The sequence below is a fragment of the Coregonus clupeaformis genome, unplaced genomic scaffold (assembly GCF_020615455.1).
Source record: "Coregonus clupeaformis isolate EN_2021a unplaced genomic scaffold, ASM2061545v1 scaf1676, whole genome shotgun sequence".
Lineage (NCBI taxonomy): Eukaryota > Metazoa > Chordata > Actinopteri > Salmoniformes > Salmonidae > Coregonus > Coregonus clupeaformis.
The window spans coordinates 64543-86901 of record NW_025535130.1 but is presented as its reverse complement, the minus strand read 5'-3'; the positions used below and the strand labels follow the sequence as shown (position 1 = coordinate 86901).

The 22359-nt window shown below is 43.2% G+C and overlaps 1 protein-coding gene across 1 annotated transcript; it reads right to left on the bottom strand.

Annotated features, from left to right (window-relative positions):
- Positions 1 to 15390: 15390 nt before the first annotated feature.
- Positions 15391 to 22159, bottom strand: LOC123487354 (mitotic apparatus protein p62-like). Its single transcript, XM_045218585.1, has 5 exons — positions 22126 to 22159; positions 19715 to 19908; positions 16668 to 17450; positions 16039 to 16099; positions 15391 to 15499 (listed from the first exon to the last, which is right to left on the bottom strand). The coding sequence occupies exons 2-5, from the start codon at positions 19890 to 19892 to the stop codon at positions 15391 to 15393; spliced, it is 1131 nt and encodes a 376-aa protein (XP_045074520.1). The 5' UTR covers positions 19893 to 19908; positions 22126 to 22159.
- Positions 22160 to 22359: the final 200 nt, after the last annotated feature.

The window sequence follows — 22359 nt, the reverse complement described above, 5'->3', positions numbered from 1 at the left end:
GGATCCCAGATAGCACTGACCGTTGTCTATTGGATGCCTTTTTGTCAACTTTGTTCTAGCATCAGGCATACAGGGCTAACATCCTCCATAGCACTCCATCTAGGCGATGGACAGAAGATATTTGCTAAGTGGAACTGAAAGTAGAAGGTGGAAAATGCCCTGTTGAATGTTGGTTGCTCATTCACACTCAAAGTACTCTGAGGAACGCGCTTTGGCACATTTCCCTGGAAGGTGCAGAGCCTTCCTATAATACACACATAAAAATGATTATTGTTTTGTATTGATATGATCAAGTAGCTAGGTAGGATATAAATAGAGAGGAAACTTTCATAGAAAAACAACTTCTAACTTGCTTGACATGTCACATTTGAGTTTGTATACTAATCTAACACGTAAAAATTACATTACAAGTTTTTAACCAAATGTATTACATCACACTCAATTTTACCTGCCTTTAATTACAAGTAAATAGCGACATTTAATATAAAGTGGTACCTCAAAGGAGATGATATGAGGACCAAATCACCCCAGTCACAAGTCTTCATAAAACAGGCGATGTTATCACATGCTTTGTAAACAACAGGTGTAGACTAACAGTGCAATGCTTACTTATGGGTCCTTTTCCAACAATGCACAGTTAAAGATCAAATAAAATAAATAAAAATGGTGACACGTGGAATAAATACACAGTGAATAACAATATTGAGTCAAAATAACATGGCTATACACAGGGAGTACCAGTACTGAGTCAATGTGCAGGGGTACGAGGTAATTGAGGTAGGTATGTACATAGAGGTAGGGATAAAGTGACTAGGCAACAGGATAGATAATAGACAGTAGCAGCAGCGTATGTGGTGAATGTTTGTCTGTGTGTGAATGTGTGGCGTCAGTATGCATTTGTGCACATGTTATGTGTGTGTGGGCGTATGTAGTGTGTGTGTGTGGGCGTATGTAGTGTGTGTGTGTGTGTGTTGGGGTGTCAGTGTAAGTATGTGTGAGTGTGTGGGTGGAGTCCAGTGTGTGTGCAAGAGAGTTAGTGCAAAAAAGAGTCATTGCAGGTCCGGGAAGCCATTTGATTAGCTATTTAGCAGTATAGTTCAGCAGTCTTATGGCTTCGGGGTAGAAGCTGTTCAGGGTCCTGTTGGTTCCAGACTTGGTGCACTGGTACCACTTTCCGTGCGGTAGCAGAGAGAAAAATCTATGGCTTGGGTAGCTGGAGTCTGACAATTCTTTGGGCCTTCCTCTGACATCGCCTGGTATAGAGGTCCTGGAGGAAGGGAGCTCGGCCTCAGTGATGTACTGGGCCGTACTCATTACCTTCTGTAGCGTTTTGCGGTTGGGTGCCTTGTAGTTTCCGTACCAAGCGGTGATGCAACCAGTCAAGATGCTCTCAATGGTGCATCTGTATAACTTTTAGAGGATCTGAGGGCCCATGCCCTCTTCCTCTTCACAACTGTGTGGGTGTGTGGAACCCTATTTGTAAGTCGCTCTGGATAAGAGCGTCTGCTAAATGACTTAAATGTAAATGTAAATGTGTGGACCATGTTCATTTCTTAGTGATGTGGACATTGAAGAACTTGAAGATCTCGACCCACTCCACTACAGCCCAATCGATGTGGATGAGGGCGTGCTCGCCCCTCCGTTTCCTGTAGTCAACGATCAGCTCCTTTGTCTTGCTGACCTTGAGGGAGAAGTTGTTGTCCTGGCACCACACTGCTAGGTCTCTGACCTCCTCCCTATAGGTTGCCTCATCGTTGTCAGTGATCAGTCCTACCACCGTTGTGTCGTCAGGAAAATTGATGATGTTGTTGGAGTCGTTCGCGGCCACGCAGTCGTGGGTGAACAGGGAGTACAGGAGGGGACTAAGCACACACCCCTGAGGTGCCCCAGTGTTGATGTCAGTGTGGCGGATGTGTTGTTGCCTTCCCTCACCAACTGGGGGCGGCCCGTCAGGAGGTCCAGGATCCAGTTGCAGAGGGAGGTGTTCAGTCCCAAGGTCCTGAGCTTGGTGATAAGCATGGAGGGGACAATGTTGTTGAATGCTGAGCTGTAGTCAATGAACAGCATTCTTACATACACTACCGTTCAAAAGTTTGGGGTCACTTAGAAATGTCCTTGTTTTCGAAAGAAAAGCAAATTTTTTTGTACATTAAAATAACATCACATTGATCAGAAATACAGTGTAGACATTGTTAATGTTGTAAATGGCTATTGTAGCTGGAAATGGCTGATTTGTAATGGAATATCTACATAGGCATGCAGAGGCCCATTATCAGCAACCATCAGTCCTGTGTTCCAATGGCACGTTGTGTTTGCTAATCCAAGTTTATCATTTTAAAAGGCTAATTGATCATTAGAAAACCCTTTTGCAATTATATTAGCACAGCTGAAAACTGTTGTACTCCGAGCAAGACTGGTCATGGCTCACATCAACAGCATTATCCCAGAAACCCTAGACCCACTCCAATTTGCATACCGCCCCAACAGATCCACAGATTATGCAATCTCTATCGCACTCCACACTGCCCTTTCCCACCTGGACAAGAGGAACACCTACGTGAGAATGCTATTCATTGACTACAGCTCAGCATTCAACACCATAGTGCCCTCTAAGCTCATCACTAAGCTAAGGATCCTGGGACTAAACACCTCCCTCTGCAACTGGATCCTGGACTTCCTGACGGGCCGCCCCCAGGTGGTAAGGGTAGGTAACAACACATCTGCCACACTGATCCTCAACACGGGGGCCCCTCAGGGGTGCGTGCTCAGTCCCCTCCTGTACTCTCTGTTCACCCATGACTGCATGGCCAGGCACGACTCCAACACCATCATTAAGTTTGCCGACGACACAACAGTGGTAGGCCTGATCACCGACAACGATGAGACAGCCTATAGGGAGGAGGTCAGAGATCTGGCCGTGTGGTGCCAGGACAACAACCTCTCCCTCAACGTGACCAAGACAAAGGAGATGATTGTGGACTACAGGAAAAAAAAGAGGACTGAGCACGCCCCCATTCTCATCGACGGGGCTGTAGTGGAACAGGTTGAGAGCTTCAAGTTCCTTGGTGTCCACATCACCAACGAACTATCATGGTCCAAACACACCAAGACAGTCGTGAAGAGGGCACGACAAAGCCTATTCCCCTCAGGAGACTAAAAAGATTTGGCATGGGTCCTCAGATCCTCAAAAAATTCTACAGCTGCACCATCGAGAGCATCCTGACTGGTTGCATCACCGCCTGGTATGGCAACTGCTTGGCCTCCGACCGCAAGGCACTACAGAGGGTAGTGCGTACGGCCCAGTACATCACTGGGGCAAAGCTTCCTGCCATCCAGGACCTCTATACCAGGCGGTGTCAGAGGAAGGCCCTCAAAATTGTCAAAGACTCCAGCCACCCTAGTCATAGACTGTTCTCTCTGCTCCCGCACGGCAAGCGGTACCGGAGTGCCAAGTCTAGGTCCAAAAGACTTCTCAACAGCTTCTACCCCCAAGCCATAAGACTCCTGAACAGCTAATCATGGCTACCCGGACTATTTGCACTGCCCCCCCACCCCATCCTTTTTACGCTGCTGCTACTCTGTTAAGCATTTATGCATAGTCACTTTAACTCTACCCACATGTACATATTACCTCAACTACCTCAACTAGCCGGTGCCCCCGCACATTGACTCTGCAACGGTACCCCCCTGTATATATAGCCTCCCTACTGTCACTTTATTTTACTTCTGCTCTTTTTTTCTCAACACTTTTTTTTTGTTGTTGTTTTATTCTTACTTTTTTTGTTTAAAATAAATGCACTGTTGGTTAAGGGCTGTAAGTAAGCATTTCACTGTAATGTCTGCACCTGTTGTATTCGGCGCATGTGACCAATAACATTTGATTTGATTTGATTTGATTTGAAAGAAGCAATAGAACTGGCCTTTTTGAGACCAGTTGAGTATCTGGAGCATCAGCAATTGTGGGCTCGATTACAGGCTCAAAATGGCCAGAAACAAATAACTTTCTTCTGAAACACGTCAGTCTATTCTTGTTCTGAGAAATGAAGGCTAATCTATGCGAGAAATTGCCAAGAAATTGAAGATCTCGTACAACGCTGTGTACTACTCCCTTCACAGAACAGCGCAAACTGCCTCTAACCAGAATAGAAAGAGGAGTGGGAGGCCCCGGTGCACAACTGAGCAAGAAGACAAATACATTAGAGTGTCTAGTTTGAGAAACAGGCGCCTCACAGGTCCTCAACTGGCAGCTTCATTAAATTGTACCCGCAAAACACCAGTCTTAACGTCAACAGTGAAGAGGCGACTCCGGGATGCTGACCTTCTAGGCAGAGTTGCAAAGAAAAAGCCATATCTCAGACTGCCCATCTTAATCTTCTCTTTTTATTGGCCAGTCTGAGATATGGCTTTTTTTTGCAACTCGCATGGAATAGCCTTCATTTCTCAGAACAAGAATAGACTGACGTGTTTCAGAAGAAAGTTATTTGTTTCTGGCCATTTTGAGCCTGTAATCGAACCCACAATTGCTGATGCTCCAGATACTCAACTAGTCTCAAAAAGGCCATTTTATTGCTTCTTTAATCAGCACAACAGTTTTCAGCTGTGCTAATATAATTGCAAAAGGGTTTTCTAATGATCAATTAGCCTTTTAAAATGATAAACTTGGATTAGCAAACAACGTGCCATTGAAACACAGGACTGATGGTTGCTGATAATGGGCCTCTGTACACCTATGTAGATATTACATTAAAGATCAGCCGTTTCCAGCTACAATAGCCATTTACAACATTAACAATGTCTACACTGTATTTCTGATCAATGTGATGTTATTTTAATGGACAAAAACATTTGCTTTTCTTTTGAAAACAAGGACATTTCTAAGTGAACCCAAACTTTTGAACGGTAGTGTAGGTATTACTTTTGTCCAGGTGGGTGAAGGCAGTATGGAGTGCAATAAAGATTGCGTCATCTTTGGATCTGTTGGGGCGGTATGCGAATTGGAGTGGATCCAGGGTGTCTGGGATGATGGTGTTGATGCGAACCATGACCAGCCTTACAAAGCATTTCATGGCTCAGATGTGAGTGCTACTTCGCGATTGTCATTTAGGCAGGTTACCTTGGCGTTGGTATTACAGACCGGGTCAGGGATAGGTTGAAAATGTCAGTGAAGACCAAGGTTATTATAGTTTTGTGATTTTATATTAGCTTACATTTTTATTCGTTTTCGATTTTTATTTGAAATTCAGTTTAGTTTCAGTTCGTTTTCAGATTTGATTTGCTCTTTTTATTTAGTTTCACTTTTAGTTTTCATGTTAGGAACCAAAAGTAGCTTATGCTTGGGAGGCTAGGAGCCATTGATGTGTTGTAGGCCTATAGTTTGTGTTTTTGGGGGATTTCACTTCATGCCACTGGGGGACAGAAATAAGCTGATGGTCATAGGTTTGGTTAGATTTAAATTATGAATACATTTTAGGCAGCGTTCCAGAGCTTAGATGTTGCTGACGCCTGAGAGATCTTACAATGCCTGGATAGGTATTTTAAGTGTCAGCTAACCACATCATATGTTATAGCAATTTGTCAGTTGATGACATGGCATGCAACCATTGGTTGTTGCGTCGCCTCACCTTAGTTGTGGGACATGCCCTATATGTGACTTGGGGCGCATTCCTCTGCTCAGACGTTGCTGACGCCTGACAGATCTTACAAAGCCTGGACAGATATTTTACGTATCAGCTAACCACATCATATGTTATAGCAATCTGTCAGTCAATGGCACGGTCGATGACGTGGCACGCAATTGGTTGCAACATCTGAGCAGGGGAACGCAACCATTGTCTGCTTCTTGCCCCCACCCTGCAGAGGGGTTGCCCCAGACTGAAACATCTCACTGCCGGTGAGATGTTTTGCTTTGGGGCACCCCCTCCATGCAAAAATATCTGCTTATCTTGCGGGGACGGATTTTGGGTGGAGGTAATCCTCTCGCTTCGCCTATTCCTCTCTGGTGATAGCTAGTGACAGTGATGTACAAGCTAGGGCTATTTTAAACATTACCATCTACTGGCAGACTTTAGCCGCCAAAATCAGAAGCTCGAAAACCCCATTACAAAAAATTCTTGAAAACCCCATTTGATTTTGCCCCCTCAAAATAATAAAAAACACAACTGAAAATAATAATATGATGGTTTTTATTTTATTTTAGTTAGTTTTGCAGTCAAATATAATAGTTTCATTATAGTTTTAGTTTTTCTAATGTTTTTCTGAATTATGTTATTCAGGTTTACTAAATAGTTTTTCCAATTTTAGTTTTAGTTTACCATAATAACCTTGGTGAAGACACTTGCCTGCTGGTCAGCGCATGCTCTGAGTACATGTCCTGGTATTCCTTGCGATTGTTATCTGTCTTTATCACATTGGCTATGGAGAGCGAGAACACACAGTCATCTAGAACAGCTGGTGCTCTCATGCATGGTTCAGTGTTGCTTGCCTCGAAGCTAGCATAGAAGGCATTTAGCTTGTCTGGTAGGCTCACGTCGCTGGGCAGCTCATGGCTGGGATTCCGTTTGTAATCTGTGATTAGATTTTAGTCCTGTATTGATTCTTTGTCTGTTGGTTGGCTGGTCAGAGGTCGTAGCGGGATTTCTTATAAGTGTCCGGATTAGTGTCCCGTTCCTCGAAAGTGGCAGCTCTAGCTCAGTACGGTTGTTGCCTGTAATCCATGGCTTCTGGTTGGAGTATGTACCTACGGTCATTGTGGGGACGACGTCGTCGATGCACTTATTAATGAAGCCAGTGACTTCCAGTCTGTGCTAGCGAAACAGTCCTGTAGCTTAGCATCCGCTTCATCAGACCTCTTCCGTATTGAGCACGTCACTGGTACTTTCTTTTTGCTTGTAAGCAGGAAGCAGGAATATAGAGTTATGGTCTGATTTTACAAAAGGAGAGCAATTGAGGGCCTTGTATGCGTTTCTGTGTGTGGATTAAAGGTGATCCAGAGTTTTGTCGCCTCTAGGTGAACAGGTGACATGCTAGTAAAAATTTGGAAAAACAGATTTCAGTTTCCCTACATTATAATCACCAGCCACGAGAAACGTAGTCTCTGAATGTGCATTTTCTTGTTTGCTTATGGCCTTATACAGCTCATTGAGTGCGGTCCTAGTGCCAGCATCGGTTTGTGGTGGTAGATACACAGTTACGAAACATATAGATTACAACTATTTTGGTAAGTAGTATGGTCTGCAGCATATCATTAGGTATTCTAACTCAGGCGAGACTTAAGACATACGATTTGAGACTTCCTTAACATTAGAGATTGCGCAACAGTTGTTGTTAACAAAGAGACACAAACACTGTCATGAGCCCAGGACAGTATGTGCATTGTGGGGGGAAAAATCCTTCAACTCTGAACTGGCATTAGCCAATCGATTGAGATGAGTGTTCGTGGTATGTCAATGTACAATATATGAATACACAATCATACATTATATATTAACATTCTGCTTAACTGCAGAGATTGAGAGATTGAGCAGTCGAAGCACAGGCAATCTGAAAGCTCAACTGGAATAGACCATAATATGGTCATTTAGCAGATGCTCTTATCTGGAGGGATTTACACAAGCAATGAGGGTTAGTGCCTTGTGCAAGGGCACATAAACAGATTTTCACCTAGTCAGCTCAGGGATTCGAACCAGCAACCTTTTGGTTACTGACCCAAAGCTCCCAACCGCTAAACTACCTGCCGCCCGAACATAGAGACTCATGGATTTGGCCATTTGTTGTTAGTCGTGTTTTCTCCCAGGGTTGTGGATAGCTCTCTTTTTCCGGTCAACCCCTCCTTCTTCTGACTCATCGTCACTTGCATCTTCCTCACAACATTCACTTTCTGGCTTATCGACATCTGACCCTTCCTTCCTTATCACTATTCCTTTCCTTTTCTTTGCTCTGACTTTTCGTTGCATTGCGACTTTTCTCTGCTATCTGAGTTTCTTTGTCACTATCGCTCTGTTTTTTCTTCATCGCTATTGCTCTCATCGTCACTTTCCTTCGACTTTGATTCTCTCTTTGGCCTGTTAAACCAGTCTTTGAATGGCCTTCGTCTGCCTTTCACTGAAGGTTTCTCTCTGAGCTCGTTGTTGGCAACTGCATCTCTCGCCGTTGGCATCTATCTCTCTGTCAGAGGTTGGCTTGACCTCTCTCAGATCCGTGGCCTCTCTCTGACTCATGGCTACCATCTAGGAAGGCCACCAAAAATTCAGACATTTCCATTCCGAACTACAACATTTTCCGTCTAGATAGAACTGCCAAAGGGGGCGGAGTTGCAATCTACTGTAGAGATAGCCTGCAGAGCTCTATCATACTATCCAGGTCTGTGTCCAAACAGTTTGAGCTTCTACTTCTAAAAATCCACCTTTCCAGAAATAAGTCTCTCACTGTTGCCGCTTGCTACAGCCCCCCCTCAGCCCCCAGTTGTGCCCTGGACACCATATGTGAATTGCTTGCCCCCCATCTATCTTCAGAGTTCGTACTGCTTGGTGACCTAAACTGGGATATGCTTAACACCCCGGCCGTCCTACAATCTAAACTAGATGCCCTCAATCTCAAACAAATTATCAAGGTACCTACCAGGTACAACCCTAAATCCGTAAACATGGACACCCTCATAGATATCATCCTGACTAATTTACCCTCTAAATACACCTCTGCTGTCTTCAACCAGGATCTCAGTGATCACTGCCTCATTGCCTGCGTCCGTAATGGGTCCGCGGTCAAACGACCACCCCTCATCACTGTCAAACGCTCCCTAAAACACTTCAGCAGGCCTTTCTAATTGACCTGGCCCGGGTATCCTGGATGGATATTGACCTCATTCGGTCAGTAGAGGATGCCTGGATGTTCTGCAAAAGTGCTTTCCATCTTAAATAAGCATGCCCCATTCAAAAAATTCAGAGCTAAGAACAGATATAGCCCCTGGTTCACCCCAGACTTGACTGCCCTTGACCAGCACAAAAACATCCTGTGGCGTACTGCATTAGCATCGAACACCCCCCGCGATATGCAACTTTTCAGGGAAGTCAGGAACAAATATACACAATCAGTTAGGAAAGCAAAGGCTAGCTTTTTCAAACAGAAATGTGCATCCTGTAGCACTAACTCCAAAAAGTTTTGGGACACTGTAAAGTCCATGGAGAATAAGAGCACCTCCTCCCAGCTACCCACTGCACTGAGGCTAGGAAACACTGTCACCACCAATAAATCTACGATAATCGAGAAATGCTTTCCACCTGGCTACCCCTAACCCAGCCACCAGCACTGCACCCTCCGCTGCAACTTGCCCATGCCCCCCCCGCTTCTCCTTCACCCAAATGCAGATAGCTGATGTCCTGAAAGAGCTGCTAAATCTGGACCCCTACAAATCAGCTGGGCTAGACAATCTGGACCCTTTCTTTCTAAAATTAGCCGCCAAAATTGTCACAACCCCTATTACTAGCCTGTTCAACCTATTTTCGTATCGTCTGAGATCCCCAGAGATTGGAAAGCTGCCGCGGTCATCCCCCTCTTCAAAGGGGGTGACACTCTAGATCCAAACTGTAACAGACCTATATCCATCCTGCCCTGCCTTTCGAAAGTATTTGAAAGCCAAGTTAACAAACAGATCACCGACCATTTCGAATCCCACCGTACCTTCTCCGCTATGCAATCTGGTTTCCGAGCTGGTCATGGGTGCACTTCAGCCACGCTCAAGGTCCTAAACGATATAATAACCGTGATTGATAAAAGACAGTACTGTGCAGCCGTCTTCATCAACCTGGCCAAGGCTTTTGACTCTGTCAATCACCGCATTCGTATTGGCAGACTAAATATCCTTGGTTTCTCAAATGACTGCCTCGCCTGGTTCACCAACTACTTCTCAGATAGAGTTCAATGTGTCAAATCGGAGGGCCTGTTGTCTGGACCTCTGGCAGTCTTTATGGGGGTGCCACAGGGTTCAATTCTCAGGCTGACTCTATTCTCTGTGTATATCAATGATGTCACTCTTGCAGCTGGTGACTCTCAGATCCACCTCTACGCAGACGACACCATTTTGTATATATCTGGCCCTTCATTGGACACTGTGTTAACAAACCTCCAAACGAGCTTCAATGCCATACAACACTCCTTCCGTGGCCTCCAACTGCTCTTAAACATTAGTAAAATTAAATGCATGCTCTTCAATCGAACGCTGCTTGCACCCGCCCGCCCGACTAGAATCACTACTCTCGGCGGGTCTGACTTAGAATATGTGGACAACTACAAATACCTAGGTATCTGGTTAGACCATAAACTCTCCTTCCAGACTCACATTAAGCATCTCCAATCCAAAGTTACATCTAGAATCGGCTTCCTATTTCGCAACAAAGTCTCCTTCACTCATGCTGCTAAACATGCCCTTGTAAAACTGACTATCCTACCGATCCTTGACTCCGGCGATGTCATTTACAAAATAGCTTCCAACTCTCTACTCAGCAAATTGGATGTAGTCTATCACAGTGCCATCCGTTTTGTCACCAAAGCCCCATATACTACCCACCATTGTGACCTGTACGCTCTCGTTGGCTGGCCCTCACTACATATTCGTCGCCAAACCCACTGGCTCCAGGTCATCTATAAATCAAATCCCCGCCTTATCTTAGATCATTGGTCACCATAGCAACACCCACCCGTAGTATGCGTTCCAGCAGGTATATCTCACTGATCATCCCCAAAGCCAACAACTCCTTTGGCCGCCATTCCTTCCAGTTCTCTGCTGCAAATGACTGGAACGAACTGCAAAAATCTCTGAAGCTGGAGACGCTTATCTCCCTCACTAACTTTAAGCATCAGTTGTGCAGTGATCGGTAAGCTGCTCTGACCTGTACACAGCCCATCTGTAATTAGCCCACCCAACTACCTCATCCCCATATTGTTATTTACATTGTTATTTATTATGCTAATTTGCATCATCTTCTGCACATCTATCACTCCAGTGTTAATACTAAATTGTAATTATTTTGCACTATGGCCTATTTATTGCCTTACATCCATAACTTACTACATTTACACACACTGTATATAGATTTTCTATTGTGTTATTGACTGTACGTTTTGTTTATTCCATATGTAACTCTGTGTTGTTGTTGTTTTTATCGCACTGCTTTGCTTTATCTTGGCCAGGTCGCAGTTGTAAATGAGAACTTGTTCTCAACTGGCTTACCTGGTTAAATAAAGGTGGGAAAAAGAAGAAAAAAAACATATTCTTCCTTGTTTTCGGGTCCTTGTGGCCTCCAGCTAAACGGTGGGCGTCTGGCCCTCATGGCAGGTCTCTCTCTCTTTGGCCAGGATGCCTCTTCGTCTCAGGGATCTCGTCTTTCACCTCAGGGTTATGTCGCAGAATAAGGTTGGTCACAAGGCTGGTATTCAAGATAACTGGAACAACCACGTCATGGTATGAGCAGAAAGGAAACATAGAAAGAAAGACAGAGACCATTAGAGCACCAGCTGTTCCGGACGACTGTGTGATCACACTCGCCGTAGCCGATGTGAGTAAGACCTTTAAACAGGTCAGCACCCCTGAGGGTCCCCCGTGTTGAGGATCAGCATAGCAGATGTGTTGTTGCCTACCCTTACCACCTTGGTGTACTCAGAGCATGCGCTGACCAACTGGCAAATGTCTTCACTGACATTTTCAACCTGTCCCTGGCCGAGTCTGTAATACCAACATGTTTCAAGCAGACCACCATAGTCCCCGTGCCCAAGAACACCAAAGTAACCTGCCTAAATGACTACCGACCAGTAGCACTCACGTCTGTAGCCATGAAGTGCTTTGAAACGCTGGTCATGGCTCACATCAACACCATCATCCCAGACATCCTAGACCCACTCCAATTTGCATACCGTCCCAACAGATCCACAGATGACGCAGTCTCTATTGTACTGCACACTGCCCTTTCCCACCTGGACAAAAGGAACTTCTACGTGAGAATGCTGTTCATTGACTAAAGCGCAGCATTCAACATCATAGTGAGAACTTCAGAACTTTGCAAAAATGCAATACATGTTTTATAACCCTGTCAAAGTCGCATCAATTCAAATCTGGTATTAGGAACAAAAGAGGTCAACACGACTTCTAAGATATACTAGTTATTTTAATTAATGCAAAAACCTTCAATGGTAAATATGATGTTTCGTATATACGGGCTCTCTGAAACACCTCGCAGGGCACCCCAGAGAACTAAATCCATTGTTTCAGATTGTTGCTCAAATACTCTGACAGAGGGAGTTTCCCACCTCTCTGTTGGCCAATCAGAGTAAAGGACTGAGTGTGGTTTAAACTTTACTCAGCCAATCCGTTGGCGCATCTCTGTTACCAGGCATATGTCCATATCATAACAACCTGTCATAGTGAGAAGAGCCAGCTCCCTTAGACACCATTCCTACGTCCAAAGAAGGTTCACAGATCACAAAGAACCAGTATATTCCAGCATCTGGAGACACAAATCCCTATCTCACTTTACCCCCTAAAACAGCTCTTCACATCAATCACAGCTTGCCAGGTGTCACAGCCTACATTAGCCCAGTCAAGAATGCATTCTTCCTAAGTTAGTCATCCCATCAATTATAAACATAATTAATCTCTCACAACCCACCTTTGGTTAAGATGTTATCCATTGATGCCCTTTGCCTGGATTTTCTTCGCCTGACTTTGAGGGCCGCTTCCTCCAGTTTGGTCTTCAGCTCACATTGAGAAAGCAGCCGCCCCTCAGACAGCCTGGGAAATACCAAGGCTGCTACTGCTAACACCACCAGCAGCTACAGCTTCATGTTGTCTCTGGGTGATCTGTTCACAGAACAGTGTTAAACGCTGTGAACCAAGTATATAGTATCCTATAATGAAGCTATAATGCAGTCATCTGCACTTTGGGCACAGCGGAAATGTACACTGGAACAAGAACATTGAACAGCAATTGGAAGTACATAAGTGAGTAATATTATGTACAATCATCATATTACGGCTTTAAATACCTCCCAGGGTTCCAGTTCATGAAATAACTTTATCGTTGTAGACAAATACAATAATTGAAACCTGAGCAAATCATTAAATGGGTTGTCAACAAACACTCACATACCTCATTGTGTATAGATGTATTGTGAAATGTGCTTGAAAATACCCCCCACAAACAATATATTAGAAGCCATAGTTGGGAAGGGAATTTTATTTATAGTGACTCGGCAGTCTGGTGATCTTAAAGGGCCACTGCTTATTTAGAAAAACAACCAAACAGCAGCCCCAATAATTGGTTTTCTGTAGCGCTAAGGCATGCAAGGACTGACAGTCCATGAGGTCAATATGATAGTGTTAACCATATTTTGCACGGCCAACGTTTGTTATGGTGTGTCCCTCCCTTAAGTCTATGGAACAGAAATGTCAATTGTGGACTAGCAACACTAACTGGTTCCCAGCCAACCGGGAGCATTTCCAGGACATTAGCTAACATTCCCATTAAGTTCTAGTTAGGGTTTTATCTAACATTAGGATGATATGTTTTAACTGAAATATCCTTGGAATGTTCTAACATTCACTCAAATGTTGTGCACAACATCTTTAACAACCACCACAGAACATTCCCCTAATGTTCATATTAGGTTTCCAGGTAATGTAATAACAAAACAAAAATCTGGGAAAGTTCACAGAACCAATTTAACTGTCATCTTTGTCATATTATTGCAGTTGCTCCAGTTCTCCAGCAGCCCAGCCCAGCACTCAGTGGCTTTCTTCAGTGTGTTTCTAAGGAGGCTGTGCTGTAGTCAGTGGGATTTATAAGTAATCAGAGGCAGAATGGCCATAGCGAAATTCAGGCAAATGAGAGATGGGCAGTTCCATCTTTAACCCAGTGGGACCTGTCTAAAATGGGGGGTTTGTGCAAAATTACCATTATTTGGCTAATATTGGGCCGATTTCTGCTTCCAGTTAGTTATCAATTAATAAATAATGAAGTTGTGCAATGTGTACAGATTACTTTGTTAATCAGATTTTCAAAATTACAATTGTTAGAGGAACCACAATATATTTTGGGGCTATATTTGTGTATACGAATTTTGCTAGTATATTATATTTGGTATATTTGTCATTTTTGTTATCCCCATTTTTCCATTTAAAAGCTCCAAACATCCACTGACCCAAGGCCCATGACATGTTCTGTTAATACCCACTGAGTACACACACTGGTTGAATCAACGTTGTTTCCACATCTTTTCAATTAAATTACGTTGAACCAACGTGGCATAGACGTTGAATCAGTGGTTGAAAGTACTTAAGTAAAAATACTTTAAAGTACTACTTAAGTAGCTTTTTCGTTGTATCTGTACTATTTATATTTTGTACAACTTTTTACGCCATACATTTTTTGACACCTAAAAGTACTCGTTACATGTTCAACGCTTAGCAAGACAGGAAAATGGTCCTATTCATACACTTATCAAGAGAACATCCCTGGTCATCCCGATTGCCTCTGATCTGGCGGACTCACTAAACACACGTCTGAATGTTGGAGTGTGCCCCTGGCTACCTGTGAATAAATAAAAAAACAAGAAAATGGTGCCTTCTGGTTTGCTTAATATAAGGAATTTGAAATGATTTATACGCTTACTTTTAATAGTTAAGTATATTTTAGCAACTACATTTACTTTTGATAAAGTATATTTAAAACCAAATACTTTTAGACTTTTACTCAAGTAGTATTTTACTGGGTGACTGTCACTCGAGTCATTTTCTATTAAGGTATCTTTACTTTTACTCAAGTATGACAATTGGGTACTTTTTCACCACTGCGTTGAATTGATGTATGTACCCAGTGGGTAGCTTCTATTCTACATATCTCATTTCATACCATGATCCTCCCTCTAAATAATGACAACTTAATAATACATGTTGTGTTTCATTTCTTTGAGATTCAAATGTAATACTTAATTTAATAGAATTATATTTATTTAATACACACAAGCAGTGTACAGACATTCAGATAGTGGCATATAGGAAATAATACACTGGAAACCAAACATCTTCATGGTCATTTTATGTATTTGTTTGTCAAAGTAGGAAATGTTGTTACCAAGCAACAAAGGAGACATTGTCAACAAAATAGCATCTGTTAGATTTAACTTCCTTACTCCTGGTAGTTGGACAGTTGGAGGAGAGAAGGAGAATAGGATGTTGTTGCCTAGTATCTGTAGGAGGCACTTTTTCAATGTTGTCCCAACATAAGGGATAAGGGGCTCAAATCGTTCCTAGCACACCATCTAGAGGTGATGGAAAGTAGCATATTTGCTAAATGGAGCTTATAGCAGAAGATAAGAGTAGAGAGAAAGAAGGAAAATGCCCTGTTAAGTTGTTGTTTGCAAAGTACTCATAGTACTATTAAGTGGTTGGTCACACTCAAAGTACTCAGAGGCTTGCAGCCTGGCACATTTCCATGGGAACCTCAGAGCCTTCCTGTAATACACAAATGAAGACGGTGATAAATATTTTGTTATTGTATTTTTTGCAGTCAATAATACAACTTGCTCGAAAGTTGTACAACGGCTTAAAATACTATTCCTATACAAAAGTAAGCATTTATATTAGTGCATTTTGAAAGTGAAATTTCTATAGAATTAGATTTTTGGTCTCCCGAGTGGCGCAGCGGTCTAAGGCACTGCATCGCAGTGCTACAGGCGTCACTACAGACCCGGGTTCGATCCCGGGCTGTATCACAACCGATCGGGAGTCCCATAGGGCGGCGCACAATTGGCCCAGGTTAGGGGAGGGTTTGGCCAGGGTAGGCCGTCATTGTAAATAAGAATTTGTTCTTAACTGGCTTGCCTAGTTGGATAAATAAAAAGATTGCAGTAACTAGGGTCCAAACAACACCTCATTTGTGATGTCAGAGGGCTGCTTCACTCTAATTCATATTTTATGGATCAAGATCAGTAAGTGTGGCATCAATGTCATTGTCCTCACTATTCACTGGTGTTGGCAGTAGGTAAACTTACATCCAGGCACGAGAATTCACAAAGCAGGCGATGTCATCACTGATGTCATCATCAACAAAGGCTGGAAGGGCAGAGACAGTCATACAGTCAGTATAGTTCCCGTGAATTACATAAGGCCTTTGTGTGCACTTTGCAGGTACAGTATTTTAGCCCTGCACCTTGAAATGGTTCGCCAATGTAGGACTAAACCAAGTGAGTGTGATTACAGAGAAGTGAGAGGTTGATTATGAAACCCACTAGTTCTATTCTCTTGTCTTGTTCATGACACAAGAACAATCCATCCGTTTGTTTGTTCATTCATTCATTTGTGCAGGACAAGGTTGGTCACAAGGCTGGCGTTTAAGCCAGACTTTAGGTCCAAACTGCAAATAACTGGACCAACCAAGTTACAGTGAGAGCAGGAAAGGAATAGAGAGAGATTATATATTTTTAAAACAACAGTACCTGGGAGGTGTGTTGTTGAACACCAAAGTAAGGCATGATCAACAGCCTGACATTCATTCATTCATTCACTCATTTAGGCCTATTCATTATTTCATACATACATGTACTGTACATACATACATACATGCAGGCATTTGTTGACATTCTGCTAAACAGGTTGAGGATGGAAAGATGTTTGTACTCACAGCTGCACTCTGTCTTACAGAGATTGAGCGAGCGAGTGTTGTTGGAGGAGACGCAGGCGAGGCGATTGCTCAGCTGGAAAAGACCGAAAAAGCTGAAGGACCGGGTCTTGAATGGCCTGAACGGCTTGCGCATCGGCTTACGTGGCGGTGGCTTGCGGCTGTGTCCGGGACTTCTGAACTGCTTTGGGACGTGTCTCTTCCGCCTGCTCCCCTCTCCCTCTTTCGGTTGCTCTCTTTCTTGGTCGTCCAGCTCCGCCTCTAACTCTTCCAGGTCCTCCTCGTCCAGCTCATCCTCGTCAACCTCGTCTTCATCACCCTCTTCCTCATAGCCGCCAAACTCTTCATGCTCAGCCGCTTTGCTCTCGTGCGCCTCAACTTTGTCATATTTTTCCTCATCACCAGCGGACTCCTCTGCCTCACGCTTGTCCCTTCCTCTCACAGGCCTCCCTGGTCTCGGTCTCTTCCCCTCAGGCCTCTCTGATCTTGGGCTCACTCCCTCTGTCTTCCCGGTAGGTTTTGGTTTCAGTCCCCCGGGCTTTCCTGTAGGTCTTCGGCTCATTCCCCCAATCTTCCCTATAGGTCTAGGGTTGCCCTCTTCTCCCTCAGAACTAACTCCATCTTCCTTTGACTCAACATCTCTACCTGGACGTTTGCGCCCGAACAGTCTCACGGGTCTCATGCTGATGGGGCGCCTTTTGGGTTTATGCAGGATAGGTTTGCGCAGGACAAGGTTGGTCACAAGGCTGGTGTTTAAGCCAGACTTTAGGTCCAAACTGCAAATAACTGGACCAACCAAGTCACAGTGAGAGCAGGAAGGGAATAGAGAGAGAGAGGGAGATTATATATTTGGAAGTGTTAAAACAACAGCACCTGGAGGTGTGTTGTTGAATACCAAAGGGTTTGACATGATCCTCAGGGTGCCATCATTAAAGGGAAAATTCAGGATTTTACAACTTGATGTTAGATGGTTCCTCACTCAGAAAGTAGTCTATAAAATAAACTGTAATCCAGGTTTTTCTCTTTAAACAGCCACTACAAACTTCAGCTAACCGTAGGCACTGCTAGCTAGAGGCAACCATGCAATGTTATTTTTTTAATGGCCAAATCACCTTTAATCAAATATTGAGTTTATTTCAATTGATTTGGCCATTCCATTTTGTAAATTGCCCCTATCATTCCTTATGATTTTAGCTGAAGTTCACTGAAGTTTGTAGTGTCTCTTTAAAGAAAATGTATCCAGGCCCATAGACTACTAGGGTGAGGAACCATTTAACATATATTATACATTATACATATAACATATACAGTGAGGGAAAAAAGTATTTGATCCCCTGCTGCTTTTGTACGTTTGCCCACTGACAAAGACATGATCAGTCTATAATTTTAATAGTAGGTTTATTTGAACAGTGAGAGACTGAATAACAACAAAAAAATCCAGAAAAACGTATGTCAAAAATGTTATAAATTGATTTGCATTTTAATGAGGGGAATAACTATTTGACCCCTCTGCAAAACATGACTTAGTACTTGGTGTCAAAACCCTTGTTTGCAATCACAGAGGTCAGACGTTTCTTGTAGTTGGCCACCAGGTTTGCACACATCTCGGGAGGGATTTTGTCCCACTCCTCTTTGCATATCTTCTCCAAGTCATTAAGGTTTCGAGGCTGACGTTTGGCAACTCGAACCTTCAGCTCCCTCCACAGATTTTCTATGGGATTAAGGTCTGGAGACTGGCTAGGCCACTCCAGGATGTTAATGTGCTTCTTCTTGAGCCACTCCTTTGTTGCCTTGGCCGTGTGTTTTGGGTCATTGTCATGCTGTAATACCCATCCATGACCCATTTTCAATGCCCTGGCTGAGGGAAGGAGGTTCTCACCCAAGATTTGACGGTACATGGCGCCGTCCATTGTCCCTTTGATGCAGTGAAGTTGTCCTGTCCCCTTAGCAGAAAAACACCCCCAAAGCATAATGTTTCCACCTCCATGTTTGACGGTGGGGATGGTGTTCTTGGGGTCATAGGCAGCATTCCTCCTCCTCCAAATGCGGCGAGTTGAGTTGATGCCAAAGAGCTCCATTTTGGTCTCATCTGACCACAACACTTTCACCCAGTTCTCCTCTGAATTATTCAGATGTTCATTGGCAAACTTCAGATGGGCCTGTATATGTGCTTTCTTGAGCAGGGGGACCTTGCGGGCGCTGCAGGATTTCAGTCCTTCACGGCGTAGCGTGTTACCAATTGTTTTCTTGGTGACTATGGTCCCAGCTGCCTTGAGATCATTGACAAGATCCTCCTGTTTGGTTCTGGGCCGATTCCTTACCGTTCTCATGATCATTGCAACTCCACAAGGTGAGAACTTGCATGGAGCCCCAGGCCGAGGGAGATTGACAGTTCTTTTGTGTTTCTTCCATTTGCGAATAATCGCACCAACTGTTGTCACCTTCTCACCAAGCTGCTTGGCGATGGTCTTGTAGCCCATTCCAGCCTTGTGTACAATCTTGTCCCTGACATCCTTGGAGAGCTCTTTGGTATTGGCCATGGTGGAGAGTTTGGAATCTGATTGATTGATTGCTTCTGTGGACAGGTCTCTTTTATACAGGTAACAAACTGAGATTAGGAGCATTCCCTTTGAGAGTGTTTTCCTAATCTCAGCTCGTTACCTGTATAAAAGACACCTGGGAGCCAGAAATCGTTCTTATTGAGAGGGGGTCAAATACTTATTTCCCTCATTAACATGCAAATACATTTATAACATTTTTGACATGCGTTTTTCTGGATTTTGTTGTTGTTATTCTGTCTCTCACTGTTCAAATAAACCTACCATTAAAATTATAGACTGATCATTTCTTTGTCAGTGGGCAAACGTACAAAATCAGCAGGGGATCAAATACTTTTTTCCCTCACTGTATATATATATTGAACTTCCCCTTTAACTAAATTTGAGACGTTTTTCAGTGACATTGATGTTCTGTGCTATCTCACACCACCTTCAAGTAATCTCTCGAAACTTGCAAAAATGCAATAGGCCTACATATAATTCACAACCCACTTTTGGCCAAGACTTCGTCCAGTTCGGCACCCTTTGCTGCAATTTTCTCAGTCAGATTGAATTGGTCGGCAGCCTCTGCCAGTTTGGTCTTCAGCTCACATTTGGAGAGCAGCCACCCCTCAGACAGGCTGGGAACCAGGGCTGCTACAGCCAACACCACCAGCAGCTCCAGCTTCATGTTGTCTCTGGGTGATCTGTTGAGAATGGTGTGGAAAGATATAGGATAACAAAATACATGATTATCCTACAAAGAGAAGCTGTGAGGCTGCTCTGCACAAAGGGCACAATTGAAGAGTTTCATTCCAAAACGCTATACACCAATTTTTCACATCTGTGTTTTTTTTCCATCGGAAATGATTGCTTATACAGTGCATTCGGAAAGTATTCAGACCCCTTCACTTTTTCCACATTTTGTTATGTTACAGCCTTATTCTAAAATGGATTAAATACATTTTTCCATCAATCTACACACAATATCTCATAATGACAACGCGAAAACAGGCTTTTAGAAATTATATATAAAAAAGACCCTTTGCTATAAAACTCGAAATTGAGCTCAGGTGCATCCTGTTTCCATTGATCATCCTTGAGATGTTCCTACAACTTGATTGGAGTCCACCTGTGGTAAATTCAATTGATTGGACATGATTAGGAAAGGCACACACCTGTCTATATAAAAAGGTCCCACAGTTGACGGTGCATGTCAGAGCAAAAACCAAGCCATGAGGTCGAAGGAATTGTCCAGAGCTCCGAGACAGGATTGTGTCGAGGCACAGATCTGGGGAAGGGTACCAAAACATTTCTGCAGCATTGAAGGACCCGAAGAACAGTGGCCTCCATCATTCTTAAATAGAAGAAGTTTGGAACCACCAAGACTCTTCCTAGAGCTGGCTGCCCAGCCAAACTGAGCAATCAGGGTAGATGGGCAATGGTCAGGGAGGTGACCAAGAACCCAATGGTCGCTCTGACAGAGCTCCAGAGTTGCTCTGTTGAGATGGGAGAACCTTCCAGAAGGACAACCATCACTGCAGCACTCCACCAATCAGGCCTTTATGGTACAGTGGCCAAACGGAAGACATTCCTCAGTAAAAAGGCACATGACAGCCCGCTTGGAGTTTGCCAAAAGGCACCTAAAGGACTCTCAGACAATGAGAAACAAGATTCTCTGGTCTGATGAAACCAAGATTGAACTCATTGGCCTGAATGCCAAGCGTCACGTCTGGAGGAAACCAGGCACCGCTCATCACCTGGCCAATACCATCCCTACGGTGAAGCATGGTGGTGGCAGCATCATGCTGTGGGGATGTTTTTCAGCAGCAGGGACTAGGAGACTAGGATCGAGGGAAAGATGAACGGAGCAAAGTACAGAGAGATCCTTGATGAAAACCTCAGACTGGGGCGAAGGTTCACCCAACTTATTGTGGGAAGCTTGTGGAAGGATACACGAAACGTTTGACCCGAGTTAAACCATTTTAAAGGCAATGCTACCAAATACTAATTGAGTGTATGTAAACTTCTGACCCACTGGGAATGTGATGAAAGAAATAAAAGCTGAAATAAATCTCTCTACTATTATTCTGACATTTCACATTCTTAAAATAAAGTGGTGATCCTAACTGACCTAAAACAGGGAATTCTTACTAGGATTAAATGTCAGGAATTGTGAAACTGAGTTTAAATGTATTTGGCTAATGTGTATGTAAACCTCCGACTTCAACTGTATATTGTGTTTTGCAACAAAACATGATTTGTCTCTCTGAAATGAAACCATCAAGTGATAGATTTCAAACAAATACAATGTCTGTCATTGAACACCATGCCATGATTAGATGGTTAAAAAAAAACATTTCATAAGTTCTTTAAATAATAAAAGCTAATTTACCAACATTTCAGAAAATGGATATATATAATTTTGGAATGAAACTCTTCAATTCAAGTTCATGAGAGGCTTTACATTATTATTGTAGGCAAATACGATGAAACCTGAGCAGGTAATTTAAAGGATTTTTCAACCAAGACGCATGTATGTCTTAAAATGTATTGTCAAGTGTACCTTATAGACTTATATAGTTAATGTGTATTCCCCATAACCAATGTATTTCAAAGCTATCACCGTGAGGGATGAAAAAACATTAACTTTTTTATTTACACTTGTATTTAAATAGAAAAAATATATACAATTCTAAAATGTATATTTATTTATGTATTTACATTTGTATATTTCTGAGCTAGCAAATCTGGTGATGTTGTGAGACCTCCATGTTCAATTATCAAAACACACATTTTCTCAGTACCTCAAATTTCTCAAAGTACCTCTACGACCATAACATTGACTTTTTCACTGAACATTCAACATACAATAATTAAACACAGGTTAAAACAATGAGTCAGTTAAATAAAAATGTCCTTACCAGTCGTTCAGTTCAGGTAAGAGATGAATAGTGTTCAGTGGAAAATAACACAGATGATCGAGCTGTACCTACTCCTCTGTGTCTGACAGACAACACATCAGGGTTTTTATACGGGAAGGATCGGTAGCCGGACGGTTTGTCAGGTGAGCCAATTCTTCACATTTTGTTCTCAGGCCATTGGGTAATAACCCATCACGTCAGCAAAGTACAGTATGTATACAGACACTGTATACA